The sequence below is a fragment of the Rana temporaria genome, chromosome 8, assembly GCF_905171775.1.
Source record: "Rana temporaria chromosome 8, aRanTem1.1, whole genome shotgun sequence".
NCBI lineage: Eukaryota > Metazoa > Chordata > Amphibia > Anura > Ranidae > Rana > Rana temporaria.
This window is the reverse complement of record NC_053496.1, coordinates 10,264,747-10,287,396: the sequence shown is the minus strand read 5'-3', so window position 1 is coordinate 10,287,396 and position 22,650 is coordinate 10,264,747. Positions and strand designations below refer to the sequence as shown.

Genomic DNA, 22,650 nt, shown 5'->3' with positions numbered 1-22,650 from the left:
TTGGTATTACAAGTTAAGCATTACAAGTTAAACAGCAATTCTAATGTAATTTGTTACTATTTTTCACTGCCATCTTCTTCCCTCTAATTAGAACCCCCAAACATTATATATATTTTTTATCCTAACACCCTAGAGAATAAAATGGCGATCGTTGCAATACTTTCTGTCACGCCGTATTTGCGCAGCGGTCTTACAATCGCCGTTCGTAAAAAGCGTCATTTACGTGGGGTCACAATAAATTTACATAACACATGCCCACATCTTCCACATTTGAATTAGGCGGGTTTACGCCGGCCTATTTACGCTACGCCGCCGCAACTTTGCTTTGAGAATACAGCACTTGCCTGTCAAAGTTGCGGAGGCGTAACGTAAATAGGATACGTTACGCCCGCACAAAGAAGCTCTCTCCTACGTGAATCCGGGCCATAGCGTTGACAAAATAGGGGGTATTTTTATGGCATTTTTATAAAAAAAAATTTTTTTTACTAGTAATGTTGGTGATCAGCGATTTTTTTTTCCGCTACTGCGACATTATGGCGCACACTTTTGACACATGTTTGGGACCATTGGCATTTTTATAGCGATCAGTGCTATAAAAATGCATTGATAACTGTAAAAATGGAACTGGCAGTGAAGGGGTTAACACTAGGGGGCGGGGAAGGGGTTAAGTATGTTCCCTGGGTGTGTTCTAACTGTAGGGGGGGTGGACTCACTAGGGGAAATGACCGATCTTCTGTTCATACATTGTATGAACAGAAGATCAGTAATTTCCCCTCCCTGACAGGACCGGGAGCTGTGTGTTTACACACACAACTCCCGGTCCCCGCTCTGTAACAAGCGATCTCGTGTGCCCGGTGGCGATCGCGCTCCCCGAGCACGGGAGTCGGGGGCCTGCCCCTAGTGGCCTGCGAGAGAGCTGACGTAGAGCTACGGGCTCTCGCACAGGGGAGCCGACCTGCCGCCTTAAAACGACGGCGACTGGTCGGCAAGTAGTTAAAGTGATGCAGTGCGGTGTCGCAAACAATGGCCTGGTCATGGGGGGGGGGGTAAATGTTCTGGAGGTCAAGTGGCTATACACAGTGTGATGAATAGACTGTGTCTCACTGGTTACAATGGGGCCTTTGTTGGTTGGTGCCCCGGGGATGAGTGGATGAGTGTGATTGGAGGAATGTCTCGTACATTTCTCATAGTGAAGTGAGATGAAGGAGAGACGAGTGTCGGCCTGTCCCCAGTGCCGCCCTCACCCACATGTCAGAACATTCACCCTTCTGTCCTCTCTCTTGGCAGGAACCCGAGTGGGACGTAAACAGCGCGTTCGTTGCCAACGCCGCCAGTCACATCAGACCAAAGAGCAGGAATAAACTCGACACCAAGCACAGCGCCAACAAGGAGAACGAAGGGAAGATGCAAGAGGTAATTCCTATAGAGGAAGACAACCCAACTCCACCATGAATAACGTCCTCCAATCACACGGCCAATACCGCTCTTTGGGTGATTACAATGTGTCATTTGCCTTTTGTTTCCTGTGAATAAATGCATGCGGGGACATTTATTTCACCACTTCGGGGCCGCGTCGTAGCAGATTTACAGGGCGGCCCTCCCCGCGCACGATCACGTACAGTGCCTAGAAAAAGTATTCATACCCCTTGGAATTTTCCACATTTTCTCATGTTACAACCAAAAACGTAAATGTATTTTATTGGGATTTTATGCGATAGACCAACACAAAGTGGCACATACCGTATTTATCAACATATATACCGTGCGCCGGCGTAAAGCGCGCACCCCAAGCTGAGAAGGGAAGTTTAGGGAAAAAAACTTACATTTTGGATGTCTTGCCCTGCGTCCATCGGCGGCCTTGTCCGGCGTCCGTCTGCGGCCTTGCGCGGGGTCCGTCCAGCCTTGTCGGTGTCTGTCTGCTGTCTTGCGCGGCGTCCATCGGCGGCCTTGCACGGGGTCCATCGAGCCTTGTGGGTGTCCGTCTGCGGGGTTGCAGCGTTGTGTGTTTGAATTTGGCACGCTGTGCAGAGCTGGATTTCCTGCGCACTCGGCTTCTCTCGGCTCCTCTTGCGTGGCTGTGGGTGGAGACGAGCGTGGCTGAGCCTAGCCGAGTGCGCAAGTACACTCGGCTCGGACAATGTCGGAGACAGCGGGGATCGGCGTATATCGAGCACCCACGATTTTCCCCTGATTTTAAGGGGGGGAAAGTGCGCGGTATACGCCGATAAATACGGTAGTGGTGAAGTGGAAGGAAAATTTATAAATGTTTTTTATTTATTTTTTACAAATAAATATGTGAAAAGTGTGTGTGGGGGGGGGTACATTTGTATTCAGCCCCCTTTACTCTGATACCCCCAACTAAAATCTAATGGAACCAATTGCCTTCAGAAGTCACCTAATTAGTAAATAGAGTCCACCTGTGTGTAATTTAATCTCAGTATAAATACAGCTGTTCTGTGAAGCCCTCGGAGGTTTGTTAGAGAACCTTAGTGAACAAACAGCATCATGAAGGCCAAGGAACACACCAGACAGGTCAGGAATAAAGTTGTGGAGAAGTTTAACCACTTCCATACCAGGCACTTACGCACCTTTCCGCCCAAGCCAATTTTCAGCTTTCAGCACTGTCGCACTTTGAATGGCAATTGAGCGGTCATGCTACACTGTACCCAAACAAAATTGGCGTCCTTTTTCCCCACAAATAGAGATTTCTTTTGGTGGTATTTGATTACCTCTGCGTTTTTTTTTTTTTTGTGCGCAACAACTTAAAAAAAAGACTGAATATTTTGAAAAAAATTAAGTTTTTATTTGTTTCTGCTAATTTTTTTGTAAATAAGTAAGTTTTATCTTTCAATTACGGGCACTGATATGGCGGCACTGATGGGCACCGATGAGGTAGTACTGATGGGCACTGATTGGCGGCGTTGGTATGCGGCACTGATGGGCACTCATAGGCGGCACAGATGGGCACTCATGGGCGGCACTTATGGGTGGCACTGATGGGTACTTATGGGTGGCACAGATGGGCACTGATAGGTGGGCACTGGGCATGGATGGGCACTGTGGGGTGGAACTGATGGACACTGTGGGGTGGCACTGATGGATCCATGTTGCCAGTCAGTGCCCATTTGTGGGCACTGATTGGCATCTTTTTTTTTTACTGCCCGTTTTTTTATTTTTTTTACTGACTTTTATTTTTTTTATTGCCCCCCTTTTTTTTTGCCCTTCCCTGGTGGTCCAGTGTGGTGATCCGAGGGGGATCTGTCAGGAGAGCCGCTGATCAACGGCTCTTCCTGTTTACATAGTGATCAGCCGTGATTGGACACAGCTGATCACATGGTAAAGAGCCTCCGCCGGAGGCTCTTTACCGAGATTGGAGATGCAGGGTGTCAGACTGACACCCCGCATCACCGATCGCTGCGCGCCCCCACGGGTGCACGCGGCATGAAATTCCGCAGGACGTCAATAGACGTCCAGTCAGGATTTCAGAACCACTTCAAAATACAAAAAATTGTGTAGGCTGAAAATGAAATAAACTTTCTTGCCTTTCCCTCGGCTTCCGCCTGCGGGGAGAGTGATGTCGTGCTCCGCCCATCCCTGGGAAATCCTAAATGTACAGGGTGGTTTATTGATTTATTGCAGCATTGAAGTGGGGATTAGCCAATAATCATAATCCTCATAGGATAGGTAGATCCATAGAAGAGAAGAAAAGAGACAAAAAAGAGGGGTGGGGGGATTATGGGGGAGAAGTATGGGAGGGTCCCGATCGCCCCCTGGTGGTGCACAGACGAACCTCTGTAGATCCAAAATCACGGAGAAGCCCCTGCTGAGACGCTTGGTGGGTCTGTTCTTGGCAAATAAAATGTGGAATCAAAATTTTTCAATATTTCTTAATATTTTCTGATTGTCATGTTATAGGTGAATATTTTGCATTTGGTTTGACACAAACACTTAAAAACAGATAACAGGACAACTTATCATAAATATACGTCTGATATATTTCCCTATAATTACTTTTAGGGCGATTGCACAGATTCCTCAATCCAAAGAAGCCAAAACCTTGCCGGTAAGTTCGTCCCGTCCTCTGTGTGTACGTCCCGTCCTCTGTGTGTACGTCCCGCCCTCTGTGTGTACGTCCCGCCCTCTGTCTGTACGTCCCGTCCTCTGTGTGTACGTCCCGTCCTCTGTGTGTACGTCCCGTCCTCTGTGTGTACGTCCCGTCCTCTGTGTGTACGTCCCGTCCTCTGTGTGTACCTCCCGTCCTCTGTGTGTACCTCCCGCCCTCTGTGTGTACGTCCCGTCCTCTGTGTGTACGCCCCGTCCTCTGTGTGTACGTCCCGTCCTCTGTGTGTACCTCCCGTCCTCTGTGTGTGCGTCCCGTCCTCTGTGTGTACGTCCCGTCCTCTGTGTGTGCGTCCCGTCCTCTGTGTGCACCTCCCGTCCTCTGTGTGTACCTCCCGTCCTCTGTGTGTACGTCCCGCCCTCTGTGTGTACGTCCCGTCCTCTGTGTGTACGCCCCGTCCTCTGTGTGTACGTCCCGTCCTCTGTGTGTACCTCCCGTCCTCTGTGTGTGCGTCCCGTCCTCTGTGTGTACGTCCCGTCCTCTGTGTGTGCGTCCCGTCCTCTGTGTGTGCGTCCCGTCCTCTGTGTGTACCTCCCGTCCTCTGTGTGTACGTCCCGTCCTCTGTGTGTGCGTCCCGTCCTCTGTGTGTGCGTCCCGTCCTCTGTGTGTACCTCCCGTCCTCTGTGTGTACGTCCCGTCCTCTGTGTGTGCGTCCCGTCCTCTGTGTGTGCGTCCCGTCCTCTGTGTGTACGTCCCGTCCTCTGTGTGTACGTCCCGTCCTCTGTGTGTGCGTCCCGTCCTCTGTGTGTACGTCCCGTCCTCTGTGTGTGCGTCCCGTCCTCTGTGTGTACGTCCCGTCCTCTGTGTGTACCTCCCGTCCTCTGTGTGTACCTCCCGTCCTCTGTGTGTACGTCCCGCCCTCTGTGTGTACGTCCCGTCCTCTGTGTGTACGTCCCGTCCTCTGTGTGTACGTCCCGTCCTCTGTGTGCACGTCCCGTCCTCTGTGTGTACGTCCCGTCCTCTGTGTGTACGTCCCGTCCTCTGTGTGTACGTCCCGTCCTCTGTATGTACGTCCCGCCCTCTGTGTGTACGTCCTGTCCTCTGTGTGTACGTCCCGTCCTCTGTGTGTACCTCCCGTCCTCTGTGTACGTCCCGTCCTCTGTGTGTACGTCCCGTCCTCTGTATGTACGTCCCGTCCTCTGTGTGTACCTCCCGTCCTCTGTGTACGTCCCGTCCTCTGTATGTACGTCCCGTCCTCTGTATGTACGTCCCGCCCTCTGTGTGTACGTCCCGTCCTCTGTGTGTACGTCCCGTCCTCTGTGTGCACCTCCCGTCCTCTGTGTGCACCTCCCGTCCTCTGTGTGTACGTCCCGTCCTCTGTGTGTACCTCCCGTCCTCTGTGTGTACCTCCCGTCCTCTGTGTGTACCTCCCGTCCTCTGTGTGTACGTCCCGCCCTCTGTGTGTACGTCCCGTCCTCTGTGTGTACGTCCCGCCCTCTGTGTGTACGTCCCGTCCTCTGTGTGTACGTCCCGTCCTCTGTGTGTACGTCCCGTCCTCTGTGTGTACCTCCCGTCCTCTGTGTGTACGTCCCGTCCTCTGTGTGCACGTCCCGTCCTCTGTCTGTACGTCCCGCCCTCTGTGTGTACGTCCCGTCCCCTGTGTGTACGTCCCGTCCCCTGTGTGTACCTCCCGTCCTCTGTGTGCACGTCCCGCCCTCTGTGTGTACCTCCCGCCCTCTGTGTGTACCTCCCGTCCTCTGTGTGTACCTCCCGTCCTCTGTGTGCCTCCCGTCCTCTGTGTGTACTCCCGTCCTCTGTGTGTACCTCCCGTCCTCTGTGTGTACCTCCCGTCCTCTGTGTGTACCTCCCGTCCTCTGTGTGTACCTCCCGTCCTCTGTGTGTACCTCCCGTCCTCTGTGTGTACGCCCCGTCCTCTGTGTGTACGTCCCGTCCTCTGTGTGTACGCCCCGTCCTCTGTGTGTACGTCCCGTCCTCTGTGTGTACGTCCCGTCCTCTGTGTGTACGTCCCGTCCTCTGTGTGCACGCCCTGCCCTCTGTGTGTACGTCCCGTCCTCTGTGTGCACGTCCCGCCCTCTGTGTGTACCTCCCGTCCTCTGTGTGTACCTCCCGTCCTCTGTGTGTACCTCCCGTCCTCTGTGTGTACGTCCCGTCCTCTGTGTGTACGTCCCGTCCTCTGTGTGTACGCCCCGTCCTCTGTGTGTACCTCCCGTCCTCTGTGTGTACCTCCCGTCCTCTGTGTGTACGTCCCGTCCTCTGTGTGTACGTCCCGTCCTCTGTATGTACGTCCCGTCCTCTGTGTGTTCGTCCCGTCCTCTGTGTGTACGTCCCGTCCTCTGTATGTTTGTTCCAGCCTCTGTATGCTTTTTTTTTTTTGGGGCAGTTTTCCTTTGATAATAAATCAGGAGATATCCATTACCATTTACCACCAAAGGAAAGCCCAATATGTCTTGAAAAAAGCAAGATATAATTTACCTGGATGCACAAAGTAGTTGTGATGATATGGACAGTTTTACTAACACGCGTCAAAGCTGCAAAATTGTGCTCAGGCATTAACATTTTTTTTTTTATATAATTCTTTACTCAAAGATGTTTTCAATTATAACAGAACATATAAACAATATACAGTAAACAGTATCAAGAGAAGGAATAGTTATATGTTACAGTGCCCCATACACACAAGAGGATTTATCCGCGGATACGGTCCAGCGGACCGTATCCGCGGATAAATCCTCTCGAGGATTTGCGTGGATTTCCATCCGATGGAGTGTACTCACCATCGAATCGAAATCCGCGCCGAAATCCTCTGGTGATGACGTGTCGCGCCGTCGCCGCAATTATGAAGCGGCGACGTGCGCGACGCTGTCATATAAGGAATTCCACGCATGCGTCGAATCATTACGACGCATGCGGGGGATCCCTTCGGACGGATGGATCCGGTGAGTCTGTACAGACGAGCGGATCCATCCGTTGGGATGGATTCCAGCGGATAGATTTGATAGCATGTCATCAAATATTTATCCGCTGGAAATCCATCCCAGGGGATAAATATCCGCGGAAACAGATCCGCTGGAGTGTACACACCATAGGATCTATCCGCTGAAACCCATTCGCTGGGATTTTTCAGCGGATGGATTCTATCGTGTGTATGGGGCATAAGAGAACTAATCTAGACATCCCACCAGATTAGAAAAAAAAAATACAAACAATAATTCGGACCTGCAGCATATCAAATTAAGTACAGGAATATAAACCCGAAAAACAAAGAAAAAAAAAATGTACCTAGTTAAGAATATTACCACTATTATTAACCTAAGGTACATTCCCTGCCTATTTCTGCCTTTTTACCCTTAGACAGGAAGGGGTTAAGCTGCTCTGGTAAACTCGAATGTAGCGCTCACCCCCGGAAGGGCTGCTGAGAACAATAAGTTCTCCCACAATAGTACAGAGGGTGCCAGTCACGGGCACCACTCCATGCACGCCGCTCTCTGGTATAGCAAATTGGGGATTCATAGGCCCGGATTCACAAAGCACTTACGCCGATGTATAACAAGTTACGCCGACGTAAGTGCAAATGTGCGCCGTCGTATCTGTGTGCGCCAGACCCACAACCAGATATGCGCCTAAAACCAGGCTACACCCCGCCGATGTATCTTGCTTACGCCGGCGTAGGGTGGGCGCACATTTAGGCTGGGTGCATGGTGCCGCTGCCATTGATTAGTCATTCAAACATGCAAATACGCCGATTCACGAACCTGCGTGCGCCTGACGCAGGCTACGCAAGGTGCGCGTAAGTTGTACGTCTGGCGTAAAGTTATTCCCCATAAAGGAGGTGTAACTCAGCAGCAGACATGCACAGGTCTGCACCAGGGAACACAAGCCGGCATATTTTACGTTGGACGTGTGTCTGGCTGGGCGTAGGTTACGTTCACGCCGTACGCAGTGATCTGGCGTAGTTTAGGCAGTTGTTCTGACATGGTTGTGAGCAGGCGCAGGGGGATGCGTCCACGTCACGGCGCATGCGCAGTTCGTGATACGTATCTGTCTGGCGCTCGGCCCATCATTTGCATAGGGTCACGCCTCATTTGCATGGGTCACGCCCACTTCCACCTACGCCTTCGAATCCCACGCCATGCTGGCGCAGCGTTGGGAGCGCTGGCTTGCTGAATGCATTGCTTGCCTCTCTGCGCTGCGTTGGCGTAGCGTACATTGGTTACTCTACTGCAGCGTAATGTGCGCCCACACTCTGTGGATCTGGGCCATTGAGTTGAAAGTTCAGTTTTCGGTGATCTGAGCTTTTTGATGACCTTTCTGGCTGTCAGTGGTAATATTGGTGTGTTGTTTTCAGTTTGGCCTCCCATTGGTCGGTATTTCCAGTTTACAGTCACGAAAGGGTTGATATACTTACACTGGAGAGTGCAAAATCTGCGTGATGTAGTGCATGGGAGCCAATTATCTTCTAACTTCAGCTTCTTCAATTACCAAAAAACCTGGAAGCTAATTGGTTTCTATACAGAGCTGCACCAGATTTCGCACTCTCCATTTTTAGTAAATTAACCCCAAAGTTTCTCTAGAACTCCACACAATTGGTTTAATAACAGATGTCAGATTGACCCTCTAAATGCTCTTCATATATTCTCAACCGAGCCTCTTCTAGATGTCTAGATGAGATCCTGTACAGCAGTGGACTCCAAACTGTGGCCCAGGGGCTGGATGTGGCCCTTGGCTTGGATATATCTGGACCTTGGGGTACTATTCCTCCCACTGACATGATCAATGGAGTACTATTCCACCAACTGACACCATCAATGGAGTACTATTCCACCAACTGACACCATCAATGGAGTACTATTCCACCAACTGACACCATCAATGGAGTACTATTCCACCAACTGACACCATCAATGGAGTACTATTCCACCAACTGACACCATCAATGGAGTACTATTCCACCAACTGACACCATCAATGGAGTACTATTCCACCAACTGACACCATCAATGGAGTACTATTCCACCAACTGACACCATCAATGGAGTACTATTCCACCAACTGACACCATCAATGGAGTACTATTCCACCAACTGACACCTTTGATGAGGTGCTATTTTTTTCGACTGATACATCAATGGGGCACCATTCTTCCCTCTGACACCATCAATGGGGCACTATTTCACCAATTGAAAGCATCAATGGAGTACTATTCCACCAACTGACACCATTGATGGGGCACTATTCCTACCAATGATATCATTGATGGGGCACTATTCCACCATCTGACATCATCGATGGGGCACTATTCCACCAACTGACACCATCAATGGAGTACTATTCCACCAACTGACACCATCGATGGGGCACTATTCCTCCCAATGATATCATTGATGTGGCACTATTCCACCAACTGACACCATCAATGGAGTACTATTCCACCAACTGACACCATCGATGGGGCACTATTCCTCCTAATGATATCATTGATGGGGCACTATTCCACCAACTGACATCATTGATGGGGCACTATTCCACCAACTGACACCATCAATGGGGCACTATTCCACCAACTGACACCATCGATGGGGCACTATTCCTCTGACCTGATACAATCAATGGGCATTATTCCACCAACTGATACCGTCAATGGGGCACTATTCCTCCAACTGACACCATTCATGGGGCACTATTCTTCCCATTGCTATTAGCAATGGGGCACAATTCCTTTCCATTCAAACCAATGATGGGGCATTATTTATGCCCACTGATGCCAGGCCATTTTCTGTTCCCAATGGCCACAGTGCGGCCCCCCTAAAGTCTGAAGGACGGTAAACTGGCCCTTTGCTTAGAAAGTTTGGAGACCCCTGCTGTACAGGAAATGAATTTACAGTCGTCTTCGTTTGAACTTGTACATCAGAAATCTGCTCCTAATAAATCCCCATTTAATCCCTATTCCACCAACTGACACCATTGATGGGGCACTATTCCCCCCAATGATATCATCGATGGGTCACTATTCCACAAACTGACACCATTGATGAGGCGCTATTTTTTCCCACTGACTCATCAATGGGGCACCATTCCTCCCACTGACACCATCAATGGGACACCATTTTACCAACTGACACCATCGATACGGCACTATTCTACCAACTGACACCATTGATGGAGCACTATTCCCCTGACCCGATACAATCAATGGGCATTATTCCACCGACTGATACCATCAATGGGGCACTATTCCTCCCACTGACACCATTGATGGGGCACTATTCTTCCCATTGCTATTAGCAGTGGGGCACTATTCCTTTCAGAACTTTGTACTGTGCCAAACCAATCAGCAAAATGGAGTCCCAGCAAGTCCACGGTACAACTCGTCAGCGCTAATCGCCATTTCATAATCTCCATTTGTAATACAAATACAGACATGTGCTCTAAAACCCGCAGAGCTTCCCCTTCCTCTTCCTGCTGCTGAACTTCCAGCGCTGTGGGGGGGGGGGGGGGGGGTAACTGCATCTGTTCTCCAGGCTCAACTGCACTAAAGAGGATCCAATAGGGACACACGCCTTCCTGTCTTCTCCTCCAATGGGAAAAGTTTTTTCACGGACTACACTCACTGTAACACAGTTCCTGACTGGGGAAGGGAATGCTGTGACTTATTTGACTCTCCTTTATTCATACATCATGTTACGAACAGAGTAATCGAGAAAATTTAGAAATTTCGTACCTGGGGGGTGTCTATAGTATGCCTGTAAAGTAGCGCTTGTTCCTGTGTTTAGAACTGTCCCTGCACAAAATGACATTTCTAAAGGAAAAAAAAAACTACTCGCGGCTATAATGAATTGTCAGGTCCCGGCAATACAGATAAAAGTAATTGAAAAAAATGTCATGGGTTCCCCCCCCCCAGTCCATTACCAGCTGCTTTGGGTCTGGTATGAATATTAAGGGGAACCCCAAACCAAAAAAAAATAATGGCGTAGGGGTCCCCCTCAAAATCCATACCAGACCCTTATCCGAGCACGCAACCTGGCAGACCGCAGGAAAAGAGGGGGGGAAAGAGTGCGCCCCCCCTCCTGAACCGTACCAGACCACATGCCTTCAACATGGGGAGGATGCTTTGGGGTCTGACTGACCACAAAGCACCTTGTCCCCATGTTGATGGGGACAAGGGCCTCCTCCCCACTACCCTTGCCCGGTGGTTGTGGGGGTCTGCGGGCGGGGGGCTTATCGGAATCTGGAAGCCCCTTTAGCAAGGGGACCCCCAGATCCCACCCCCCCCCCCATGTGAATTGGTAATGGGTACATTGTACCCCTACCATTTCACCAAAAAAGTATCAAAAATTGTAAAAAAGACAAGAGATACTTTGGGTCAAGTCCTTTATTTAAAAAACGCATAATGTTCACTATTCGGCGAACACCCGATGTTCGACTCAAACATCGGGCTCATCCCTATATCAGGATGTGGTGAGGTGACCTCCCCTCCTTGTCATGTTAATAAGAACAAGGGCCTCTTCCCCACAACCCTGGCCTGGTGGTTGTGGGGGTCTACAGGCTGGGGGGCTTATCTAGAAGCCTCCTTTGACAATAAGGGTACTCCCAATGTGAATGAGTAGGAGGTACATAGATCCACGTCAATCCTAATTCCCAACGACCACCAAAAGAAAAAAGAAAACCTGTCAACGCAATCTTATCCCGACGACTGCCCGGCCACTTTTAACAGCTGTGGTGGATGGCAACTGAAAGGGGCGGGGTCTCCCAGTGACGTTATTGACTATATTTGGACACGACTACATTTTTTTTTTTTTTTACAATTTGATAATTTTTGAATTGGCAGGAAACCCGTGCCGAGGGGAGGAGCCCTATTATTGCAGTGTGTGTGTGTATAGCAGAGAGCAGTAGCGTCTCTGCTATAAATGGCCTCTAAATGTATAGATTGTTGTAGAAGCCCAACTGTGATGAGTTCTCTGGATGAGGACTTTCCTCATTTTTATATATATATATATATATACAGGGCTTGACAAATCCCGGGTGCCAGGTCGCCATGGCGACTAGAAATAGGGTCCTGGCGACTTGGAAGGGGGGCATTTGGCTTTTGTGAGCTGGCGCCATCTGGTGGTGAGCTGTTGGTATTACAAGTTATTACCACCAGATGTGTAAGTTGGCGCCATCTGGTGGTGGCTGTTGGTATTACAAGTTAAGCAGCAATTCTAATGTAATTTTTCACTATTTTCACTGCCATCTTCTTCCCTCTAATTAGAACCCCCAAACATTATATATATTTTTTATCCTAACACCCTAGAGAATAAAATGGCGACTGTTGCAATACTTTCTGTCATGCCGTATTTGCGCAGCGGTCTTACAAGCGCAGTTTTTTGGGAAAAAATTACACTTTTTTTAATAAAAAAATAAGACAACAGTAAAGTTATCCCCATTTTTTTTAATATTATGAAAGATAATGTTACGCAAAGTAAATTCATACCCAACATGTCACGCTTCAAAATTGCGTCCGCTCGTGGAATGCCGACAAACTTTTACCCTTTAAAATCTTCATAGGCGACGTTTTAAAAAATCTACAGGTTGCATGTTTTGAGTTACAGAGGAGGACTAGGGCTAGAATTATTGCTCTCACTCTACCGATCGCGGCGATACCTCACATGTGTGGTTTGAACACCGTTTACATATGCGGTCGCTGCTCACGTATGTGTTCGCTTCTGCGCGCAAGCTCGTCGGGACGGGGCGCGTTTTCTGGCTCCTAACTTTTTTAGCTGGCTCCTAGATTCCAAGCAAATTTGTCAAACCCTGATATATATATATATATAATCTTACTGGGCAAATCAGATCTTTCATTCATCCTCTGGGCTGCCTAAAGTGCCATTCAGGGTCCGTTATCTCACACCATCTTTTTGGGGCGATTCGTCACGGGAAGTTTATTTTCATAGCCGGCTGTCAGACGTTCATCTGTGGAATTTTTAATGGAGTTCTGTCTCTCCCGGGTGGTGACAGAAAATTCTACTTATCTCCTTCCGTCATTACTCCGAGGGGAAGACCGATCGTGATAAGGACACCGGTTCATACACATTACACACATTTCACATCAGTATCCTGCTGCAGGATTGTGTCAGTTAACCACTTAAGACCCGGACCTTTATGCAGGTTAAAGGACCTGGCCAGTTTTTGCGATTCGGCACTGCGTCGCTTTAACAGACAATTGCGTGGTCGTGCGACGTGGCTCCCAAACAAAATTGGCGTCCTTTTTTCCCCACAAATAGAGCTTTCTTTTGGTGGTATTTGATCACCTCTGCGGTTTTTATTTTTTGCGCTATAAACAAAAATAGAGCGACAATTTTGAAAAAAAAAAAACAATGGGATAGATTCACGTAGATCCGCCTATCTTTGCGGCGGCGTAACGTATCCGATTTACGTTACGCCTCCGCAACTTAGACGGGCAAGTGCTGTATTCTCAAAGCACTTGCTCCGTAAGTTGCGGCGGCGTAGCGTAAATCGGCCGGCGTAAGCCCGCCTAATTCAAATGTGGGACAGGGGGGCGTGTTTTATATTAATGTTATGTGACCCAACGTGATTGACGTTTTTCCCGAACGGCGCATGCGCCGTCCATGGAATTTCCCAGGGTGCATTGCTCCTAATACGCCGCAAGGACATCATTGGTTTCGACGTGAACATAAATGACGTCCAGCCCCATTCACGGTCGACTTACGCAAACGACGTAACTTTTTCAAATTTCAACGCGGGAACGACGGCCATACTTAACATTGGTACGCCGCACTTACGCCACCATATAGCAGGGGTAACTATACGCCGGGAAAAGCCTACCGTAAACGGCGTAAATGTACTGCGTAGGCCGGGCGTACGTTGGTGAATTCCCCGTATCTTGCTGATTTACATATTTCGATGCGTAAATCAGCGTACACGCCCCTAGCGGTCAGCGTAAAAATGCAGTTACGATCCGACGGCGTAAGAGACTTAAGCCTGTCAGATCTAAGGGAAATCTATGCGTAACTGATTCTAAGAATCAGACACATAGATACGACGGCGCGACTCAGAGATACGACGGCGTATCTGGAGATGTCGTATCTCCACTGAGAATCTGGCCCAATATTTTTTACTTTTTGCTATAATAAATATCCTCAAAAAAGATATAAAAAACTTTATTTTTTCTCAGTTTAGGCCGATACGTATTCTACCTATTTTTGGCAATAAGCGCTTATCGATTGGTTTGCGTTTACAAAATAGGAGATAGTTTTATTGCATTTTTATTAATATTTTTTTTTTTTACTACTAATGGCGGCGATCAGCGATTTTTTTTTCGTGACTGCGACATTATGGCGGACACTTTTGACACATTTTTGGGACCATTGTCATTTTCACAGCAAAAAATGCTCTAAAAATGCATTGTTTACTGTGAAAATGACAATTGCAGTTTGGGAGTTAACCACTAGAGGGCGCTGAAGGGGTTAAGTGTGACCTGATATGTGTTTCTAACTTTAGTGGGGCGGGGCTGGATACAGCCAGAGCTACAATGGAATGGTTTAGATCAAAGCATATCCATGTGTTAGAATGGCCCAGTCACAGTCCAGACCTAAATCCCATTGAGAATCTCTTTCCATTTTCCGATGATGGATTGAACAGAAGCTCCGTGAGATGTTCAAAGCTTGGGAGATTTTTTTTATAACCTAACCCTGCTTTATACTTCTCCACAACTTTATCCCTGACCTGTCTGATGTGTTCCTTGGCCTTCATGATGCTGTTTGTTCGCTAAGGTTCTCTAACAAACCTCTGAGGGCTTCACAGAACAGCTGTATTTATACTGAGATTAAATTACACACAGGTGGACTCTATTTACTAATCAGGTGACTTCTGAAGGGAATTGGTTCCACTAGATTTTAGTTATCAGAGTAAAGGGGGCTGAATACAAATGCCCCCCCCCCCACACACACTTTTCACATATTTATAAAAAATTAAAACCATTTATCATTTTCCTTCCACTTCACTTTGTGTTGGTCTATCACATAAAATCCCCAAAAAATACATTTACGTCTTTGGCTGTAACATGACAACATGTGGAGAATTTCAAGGGGTATGAATACTTTTTCCAGGCCCTGTATTGTGTGTGCGGGTGACTCTCTGTAACCCGTTTGTTTAGTTTGTGGCGCTTTTCATCAGATAATGTCTGACGCGTTGCGTATTCCTTTTGACGTCTTGTGTGTTTGTATGTCAGGGTCAGTGTGCGCTCTTTGTTTGCTCGCCGTGTTTTGCCGCCGCGCTCATTGTTCTCCGGCAGATGCGGCGAAGCGGATATTGGATCGTTTTCACATGTTTCTGTTGTCGGGTCGGAGGGTCGATGTGCGGAGGAAAGAGAACAAGCGCTGCTACATTACATCCGCGGCCTTCAGTCTGACGGCCAATCATCTGTTTTCACTCTATAGAACGAGGATACAATGTGTCTGCCGGTAATCGTCCTCACCTTCTACACCCACCGGCCACTTTATTAGGTACGCCTGTTCAACGGCTCGGTAACACAAACTGATAATCAGCCAATCACATGGCAGCAGCTCAATGCATTTAGGCATCTAGACGTGGTGAAGACGACTTGCTGAAGCTCAACCCGGGTATCGAAATGAGGGAAGAGAGGGGGATTGAAGTTAATTTGAACATTGGGGTGGTTGTTGGTGGAAGATGGGGTTTACAGAGAATGGTGAGGAAAAGAGAAAATATCTAGTGAGCGGCAGTTGTGTGGAGGAAAATGCCTTGTTGAGGTCAGAGGAGAATGGGCAGACTGGTTGGAGATGATAGAAAGGCAACAGTAACTCAAATAACCCCTCGTTACACCCAAGGTATGCAGAATACCATCTCTGAACGCACAACACATCCAACCTTGAAGCATATGGGCTACAGCAGCAGAAGACCACACGGGGTGCCACCAGAACAGGAAACTGAGGCTACAATTGGCACAGGATCACCAACATTGGACAACAGAAGATTGGAAAAACGTTGCCTGGTCTGATGAGTCTGGATTTCAGCTGCGACATTCAGATGGTGGGGTCAGAATTTGGCTCATGGATCCATCCTGCCTTGTATCATCGGGTCAGGCTGGTGGTGGGGGTGTAATGGTGGGGGGGATGGGGTATCACCGGGTCAGGCTGGTGGTGGGGGTGTAATGGTGGGGGGGATGGGGTATCACTGGGTCAGGCTGGTGGTGGGGGTGTAATGGTGGGGGGGATGGGGTATCACCGTGTCAGGCTGGTGGTGGGGGTGTAATGGTGGGGGGGATGGGGTATCACCGGGTCAGGCTGGCGGGGGTGTAATGGTGGGGGGGATGGGGTATCACCGGGTCAGGCTGGTGGTGGGGGTGTAATGGTGGGGGGGATGGGGTATCACCGGGTCAGGCTGGCGGGGGTGTAATGGTGGGGGGGATGGGGTATCACCGGGTCAGGCTGGTGGTGGGGGTGTAATGGTGGGGAGGATGGGGTATCACCGGGTCAGGCTGGTGATGGGGGGGATGGGGTATCACCGGGTGAGGTTGGGGGTGTAATGGTGGGGGGATGGGGTATCACCTGGTCAGGCTGGTGGTGGGGGTGTAATGGTGGGGGGGATGGGGTATCACCGGGTCAGGCTGATGGTGGGGGGATGGGGTATCACCGGGTCAGGCTGGTGGTGGGGTTGTAATGGTGGGGGGATGGGGTATCACCGGGTCAGGCTGGTGGTGGGGGTGTAATGGTGGGGAGGATGGGGTATCACCGGTTCAGGCTGGTGGTGGGGGTGTAATGGTGGGGGGGATGGGGTATTACCGGGTCAGGCTGGTGGTGGGGGTGTAATGGTGGGGGGGATGGGGTATCACCGGGTCAGGCTGGTGGTGGGGGTGTAATGGTGGGGGGGATGGGGTATCACCGGGTCAGGCTGGTGGTGGGGGGGATGGGGTATCACCAGGTCAGGCTGGTGGTGGGGGTGTAATGGTGGGGGGATGGGGTATCACCGGGTCAGGCTGGTGGTGGGGGTGTAATGGTGGGGGGGATGGGGTATCACCGGGTCAGGCTGGTGGTGGGGGGATGGGGTATCACCGGGTCAGGCTGGTGGTGGGGGTGTAATGGTGTGGGGGATGGGGTATTACCGGGTCAGGCTGATGGTGGGGGGGATGGGGTATCACCGGGTCAGGCTGGTGGTGGGGGTGTAATGGTGGGGGGGATGGTGTATCACCGGTTCAGGCTGGTGGTGGGGGTGTAATGGTGGGGGGGATGGTGTATCACCGGTTCAGGCTGGTGGTGGGGGGGATGGGGTATCACCAGGTCAGGCTGGTGGTGGGGGGATGGGGTATCACCGGGTCAGGCTGGTGGTGGGGGTGTAATGGTGGGGGGGGATGGGGTATCACCGGTTCAGGCTGGTGGTGGGGGTGTAATGGTGGGGGGGATGGGGTATGACCGGTTCAGGCTGGTGGTGGGGGTGTAATGGTGGGGGGGATGGGGTATCACCGGGTCAGGCTGGTGGTGGGGGTATAATGGTGGGGGGGATGGGGTATCACCAGGTCAGGTGGGGGGGGGGTATCACCGGGTCAGGCTGGTGGTGGGGGGTGTAATGGTGGGGGGGGTGGGGTATCACCGGTTCAGGCTGGTGGTGGGGGTGTAATGGTGGGGGGGATGGGGTATCACCGGGTCAGGCTGGTGGTGGGGGTGTAATGGTGGGGGGGATGGGGTATCACTGGGTCAGGCTGGTGGTGGGGGTGTAATGGTGGGGGGGGATGGGGTATCACCGGGTCAGGCTGGTGGTGGGGGTGTAATGGTGTGGGGGGATGGGGTATCACCGGGTCAGGCTGGTGGTGGGGGTGTAATGGTGGGGGGATGGGGTATCACCGGGTCAGGCTGGTGGTGGGGGTGTGATGGTGGGGGGGATGGGGTATCACCGGGTCAGGCTGGTGATGGGAGTGTAATGGTGGGGGGATGGGGTATCACTGGGTCAGGCTGGTGGTGGGGGTGTAATGGTGGGGGGATGGGGTATCACCGGGTCAGGCTGGTGGTGGGGGTGTAATGGTGGGGGGGATGGGGTATCACCGGGTCAGGCTGGTGGTGGGGGTGTAATGGTGGGGGGATGGGGTATCACCGGGTCAGGCTGGTGGTGGGGGTGTGATGGTGGGGGGGATGGTGTATCACCGGGTCAGGCTGGTGGTGGGGGTGTAATGGTGGGGGGATGGGGTATCACCGGGTCAAGCTGGTGGGGGGGATGGTGTATCACCGGGTCAGGCTGGTGGTGGGGGTGTAATGGTGGGGGGATGGGGTATCACCGGGTCAGGCTGGTGGTGGGGGTGTAATGGTGGGGGGGATGGGGTATCACCGGGTCAGGCTGATGGTGGGGGTGTAATGGTGGGGGGATGGGGTATCACCGGGTCAGGCTGGTGGTGGGGGTGTAATGGTGGGGGGATGGGGTATCACCGGGTCAGGCTGGTGGTGGGGGTGTAATGGTGGGGGGGATGGGGTATCACCGGGTCAGGCTGGTGGTGGGGGTGTAATGGTGGGGGGGATGGGGTATCACTGGGTCAGGCTGGTGGTGGGGGTGTAATGGTGGGGGGATGGGGTATCACCGTGTCAGGCTGGTGGTGGGGGTGTAATGGTGAGGGGATGGGGTATCACCGGGTCAGGCTGGTGGTGGGGGTGTAATGGTGGGGGGGATGGGGTATCACCGGTTCAGGCTGGTGGTGGGGGTGTAATGGTGGGGGGATGGGGTATCACCGGGTCAGGCTGGTGGTGGGAGTGTAATGGTGGGGGGATGGGGTATCACCGGGTCAGGCTGGTGGTGGGGGTGTAATGGTGGGGGGGATGGGGTATCACCGGTTCAGGCTGGTGGTGGGGGTGTAATGGTGGGGGGATGGGGTATCACCGTGTCAGGCTGGTGGTGGGGGTGTAATGGTGAGGGGATGGGGTATCACCGGGTCAGGCTGGTGGTGGGGGTGTAATGGTGGGGGGGATGGGGTATCACCGGGTCAGGCTGGTGGTGGGGGTGTAATGGTGGGGGGGATGGGGTATCACCGGTTCAGGCTGGTGGTGGGGGTGTAATGGTGGGGGGATGGGGTATCACCGGGTCAGGCTGGTGGTGGGAGTGTAATGGTGGGGGGATGGGGTATCACCGGGTCAGGCTGGTGGTGGGGGTGTAATGGTGGGGGGGATGGGGTATCACTGGGTCAGGCTGGTGGTGGGGGTGTAATGGTGGGGGGATGGGGTATCACCGTGTCAGGCTGGTGGTGGGGGTGTAATGGTGAGGGGGGGGGATATTTTCTTGGCATTCTGGGCCCCTTGGTACCAATTGAGCATGGTTTAAAGAAGTTGTAATGCCCCCCAGAGCCCCCCTTTTTCTTACCTGTTCCAGAGACGAACCCAGCAGCTCCAGCCCCTGTCTCGGGTCCTCATTGGATAGATTTTTAGCAGCAGGCGCTATTGGCTCCCACGGCTGTCAATCAAATCCAGTTACACGGAAGCCGGGGGGGGGGGGGTCGAGTCCTGCTGTCTGTGTCAATGGACGCAGTGGCAGGACTCGGGAGCGCGCCCGCACAAGTGCCCCCATGGAAAGCAGCTCTCCGTGGGGGCACTCAATGAAGAGGAGGAGCCAGTAGTGCCGCTGGGAGACCCTTGGGTAAGTATGACATGTTTTGTTATTTAACCACTTCAGCCCCGGACCATTTGGCTGGCCAAAGACCAGAGCACTTTTTGCGATTCGGCACTGCGTTGCTTTAACTGACAATTGCGCGGCCGTGCGACGTGGCTCCCAAACAAAATTGACGTCTTTTTTTCTCCACAAATAGAGCTTTCTTTTGGTGGTATTTGATCACCTATGTGGTTTCATTTTTTTGCGCTATAAACAAAAAAAGAGCGACAATTTTGAAAAAAAAAAAAACAATATTTGCTATAATAAATATCCCCCAAAAATATGTAAAAAATATTTTTTCCCTCAGTTTAGGCCGATACGTATTCTTCTACATATAATTTGCAATAAGCGTTTATTGATTGGTTTGCGCAAAAGTTATAGCGTCTACAAAATAGGGGATAGTTTTATGTCATTTTTCTTAATATTTTTTTTTTTAATAGTAATGGCGGCGATCAGCGATTTTTATCGTGACTGCGACATTATGGCGGACATTTTTGTAACATTTTTGGGACCATTGTCATTTTTTTACAGCGATCAGTGCTATAAAAATGCACCGATTACTGTGAAAATGACACTGCCAGGGAAGGGGGGGTTAACCACTAGGTGGCGCCGAAAGGGGTTAAAGGGTCACTAAAGGAAAACATTTTTTTTTAGCTAAATAGCTTCCTTTACCTTACTGCAGTGCTGGTTTCATGTCCTCATTGTTCGTTTTTGCTCTAATCCTTCTCTGTTCTGAACACTTCCTGGTTGTCTGTTTCCTGATGAAAAAAGTCATGGGAACTTTCTCTCTGTGGTCACTAATCAAGGAGGTGTGATTACTGTGTGTCTAAAACCCCTCAACACCAATCAGTTTCGTTTTACAAACCATCACTGCCCTGTATTGGCTCTGAGTCTCTGTACATCACAGAAGCAGGAAACCGCATGCAAAAACGAAACTGAAACTGCAGGCACATTATATGATTGATTTTTATCTATTTTTAATCATTTTTAACCACTTGACACCCGCACGCCGTCATATGACGTCCAAAACGGGGACCTGCTATCCTGGGTGGACGTCATATGACGTGATGGGCTTTGCGGGGGGATATCTCAATGATGCCTGCACCCGGAGGCATCATTGAGATATCATTTTTTAGCGGCGGCGATCCTGCGCACCGTAAGAACGATCATAGCGGCGGTTCCGCCGCTAGATCGTTCTTACAGGCGGCGGGAGGGGACATCCCCCCCCCCTCCCGCCGCCATCCGGTGCTTGTCCGGGCTCTCCCGTCCCATCGGGGGCCCGGAGAGATGATCGCCGTCCGTCGGATGTTTGCCATAGAGATGACTGGTGACCATCTGGTCACCAGTCATCTCTATGACCGTCGGAGGCCCGGGCGCGATGTGATGACGTCACGCCCGGGTCCCCGTAAGTAAACAAACCGCAATTGCGGCTAGTTTGAATGAGATCTGTGAATTTTTTTTCACGATCTCATTCTTTCCAGCCTGGAGGAGAGATGTGAGGGTCTTATTGACCACCCCGCATCTCTCCTTAAAGAGGACCTGTCACACACATTCCTATTACAAGGGATGTGTACATTCCTTGTAATAGGAATAAAAGCGATTGAAAAAAAAAAAAGTGTAAAAAATAAAGAAATAAGTAAAATAAAAAATAAATAATAAAAATTTTTAAATGCCCCTGTCCCCGGTAGCTCGCGCTCAGAAGCGTACGCACACGTAAGTCCCGCCCACGTATGTAAACGTCGTTCAAACCACACATGTGAGGTGTCGCCGCGTGCGTTAGAGCGTGTGCAACAATTCTAGCACTAGACCTCCTCTGTAACTCTAAACTGGCAACCTGTAAAAAATTTTAAGTGTCGCCTATGGAGATTTTTAAGTAACGAAGTTTGGCGCCATTCCATGAGTGTACGCAATTTTAAAGCGTGACATGTTAGGTATCTAGTTACTCGGTGTAACATCATCTTTCATATTTTACCCAAAAATTGGGCTAACGTTACTGTTTTGTTATTTTTTTATTTATGAAACCATTTTTTTTACAAAAAAAAGCCGTTTGAAAAATTATTGCGCAAATACGGTGCAAGATAAAAAGTTGCAATGACCGCCATTTTATTCCCTAGGGTGTCTGCTAAAAAAACATATATAATGTTTGGGGGTTCTGAGTAATTTTCTAGCAAAAGAATGAGGATTTGTACATGAAGGAAAGAAGTGCCAGAATAGGCCCGGGAAGGAGGTGGGTTTTAAAGCCCGGTATTGAAGTGGTTAAAAGGAATCAGTTAACTATTATGTCTCTATACCCTGTAAACAGTAATTTCAGCAAAAAAAAAATTGTTTTCCTTTACAACTCTTTTAAGTGTGTCCTAGGGAGTGATTCTAACTGTTAGGGGGAGGAGCTACCAGTGACACGTCACTGTTCCCCATGACAGGGAACATTCGATCAGTGATATGTCACTAGGCAGAACAGGTGAATGCCTTGTTTACAAAGGCACCCCACTGTTCTGCCTTTGCCGACCGCAATCGCGGGCCGCCCGAGAACATCGAGTTCCTGGGACCCGCGAGCGCACTCACGAGGCACGCGGCAGGCACGCATGCGCGCGCTGGGCGGCAAGTTTTAAAGGGACGTACAGATACGCCCATTTGCCTCTGCAAATAGTTGCTTGCATGTCCTCTCCCCCACATAAATGCGCACCGCCACACCAGTTCCTTGACCTACTATTGAAGCCTGTGCTGTTCCGGGACTGGGAGAGCTTCTACACACAGCCCCAGCTTGGGAGCGGAAGCATGATGCAAGGATGACTCTGCACTAGAGGTAGGGAGCCTCAGGTCCTTAGGCGCCCCTGTTGCCGCCCCTCTTAAAGTGCTGCCTGGTTCCAATGGATCCGCCGGGGCTCATGGTATTTCTGGCCCTGACTCCGCCCCCTTCTCCCACTGCTAATGCA

The 22,650-nt window shown here is 50.5% G+C and overlaps 1 protein-coding gene across 1 annotated transcript in view; it reads left to right on the top strand.

The window, feature by feature from the left end:
- Positions 1-22,650, top strand: part of LOC120946665 (tetratricopeptide repeat protein 31-like) — a 121,529-nt gene that overhangs the window by 58,123 nt on the left and 40,756 nt on the right. Inside the window, exons 6-7 of the mRNA XM_040361281.1 lie at positions 1,288-1,413; positions 4,018-4,063. Coding sequence (XP_040217215.1) covers positions 1,288-1,413; positions 4,018-4,063 — 172 coding nt within the window. The remainder of the gene's footprint in view (positions 1-1,287; positions 1,414-4,017; positions 4,064-22,650) is intronic.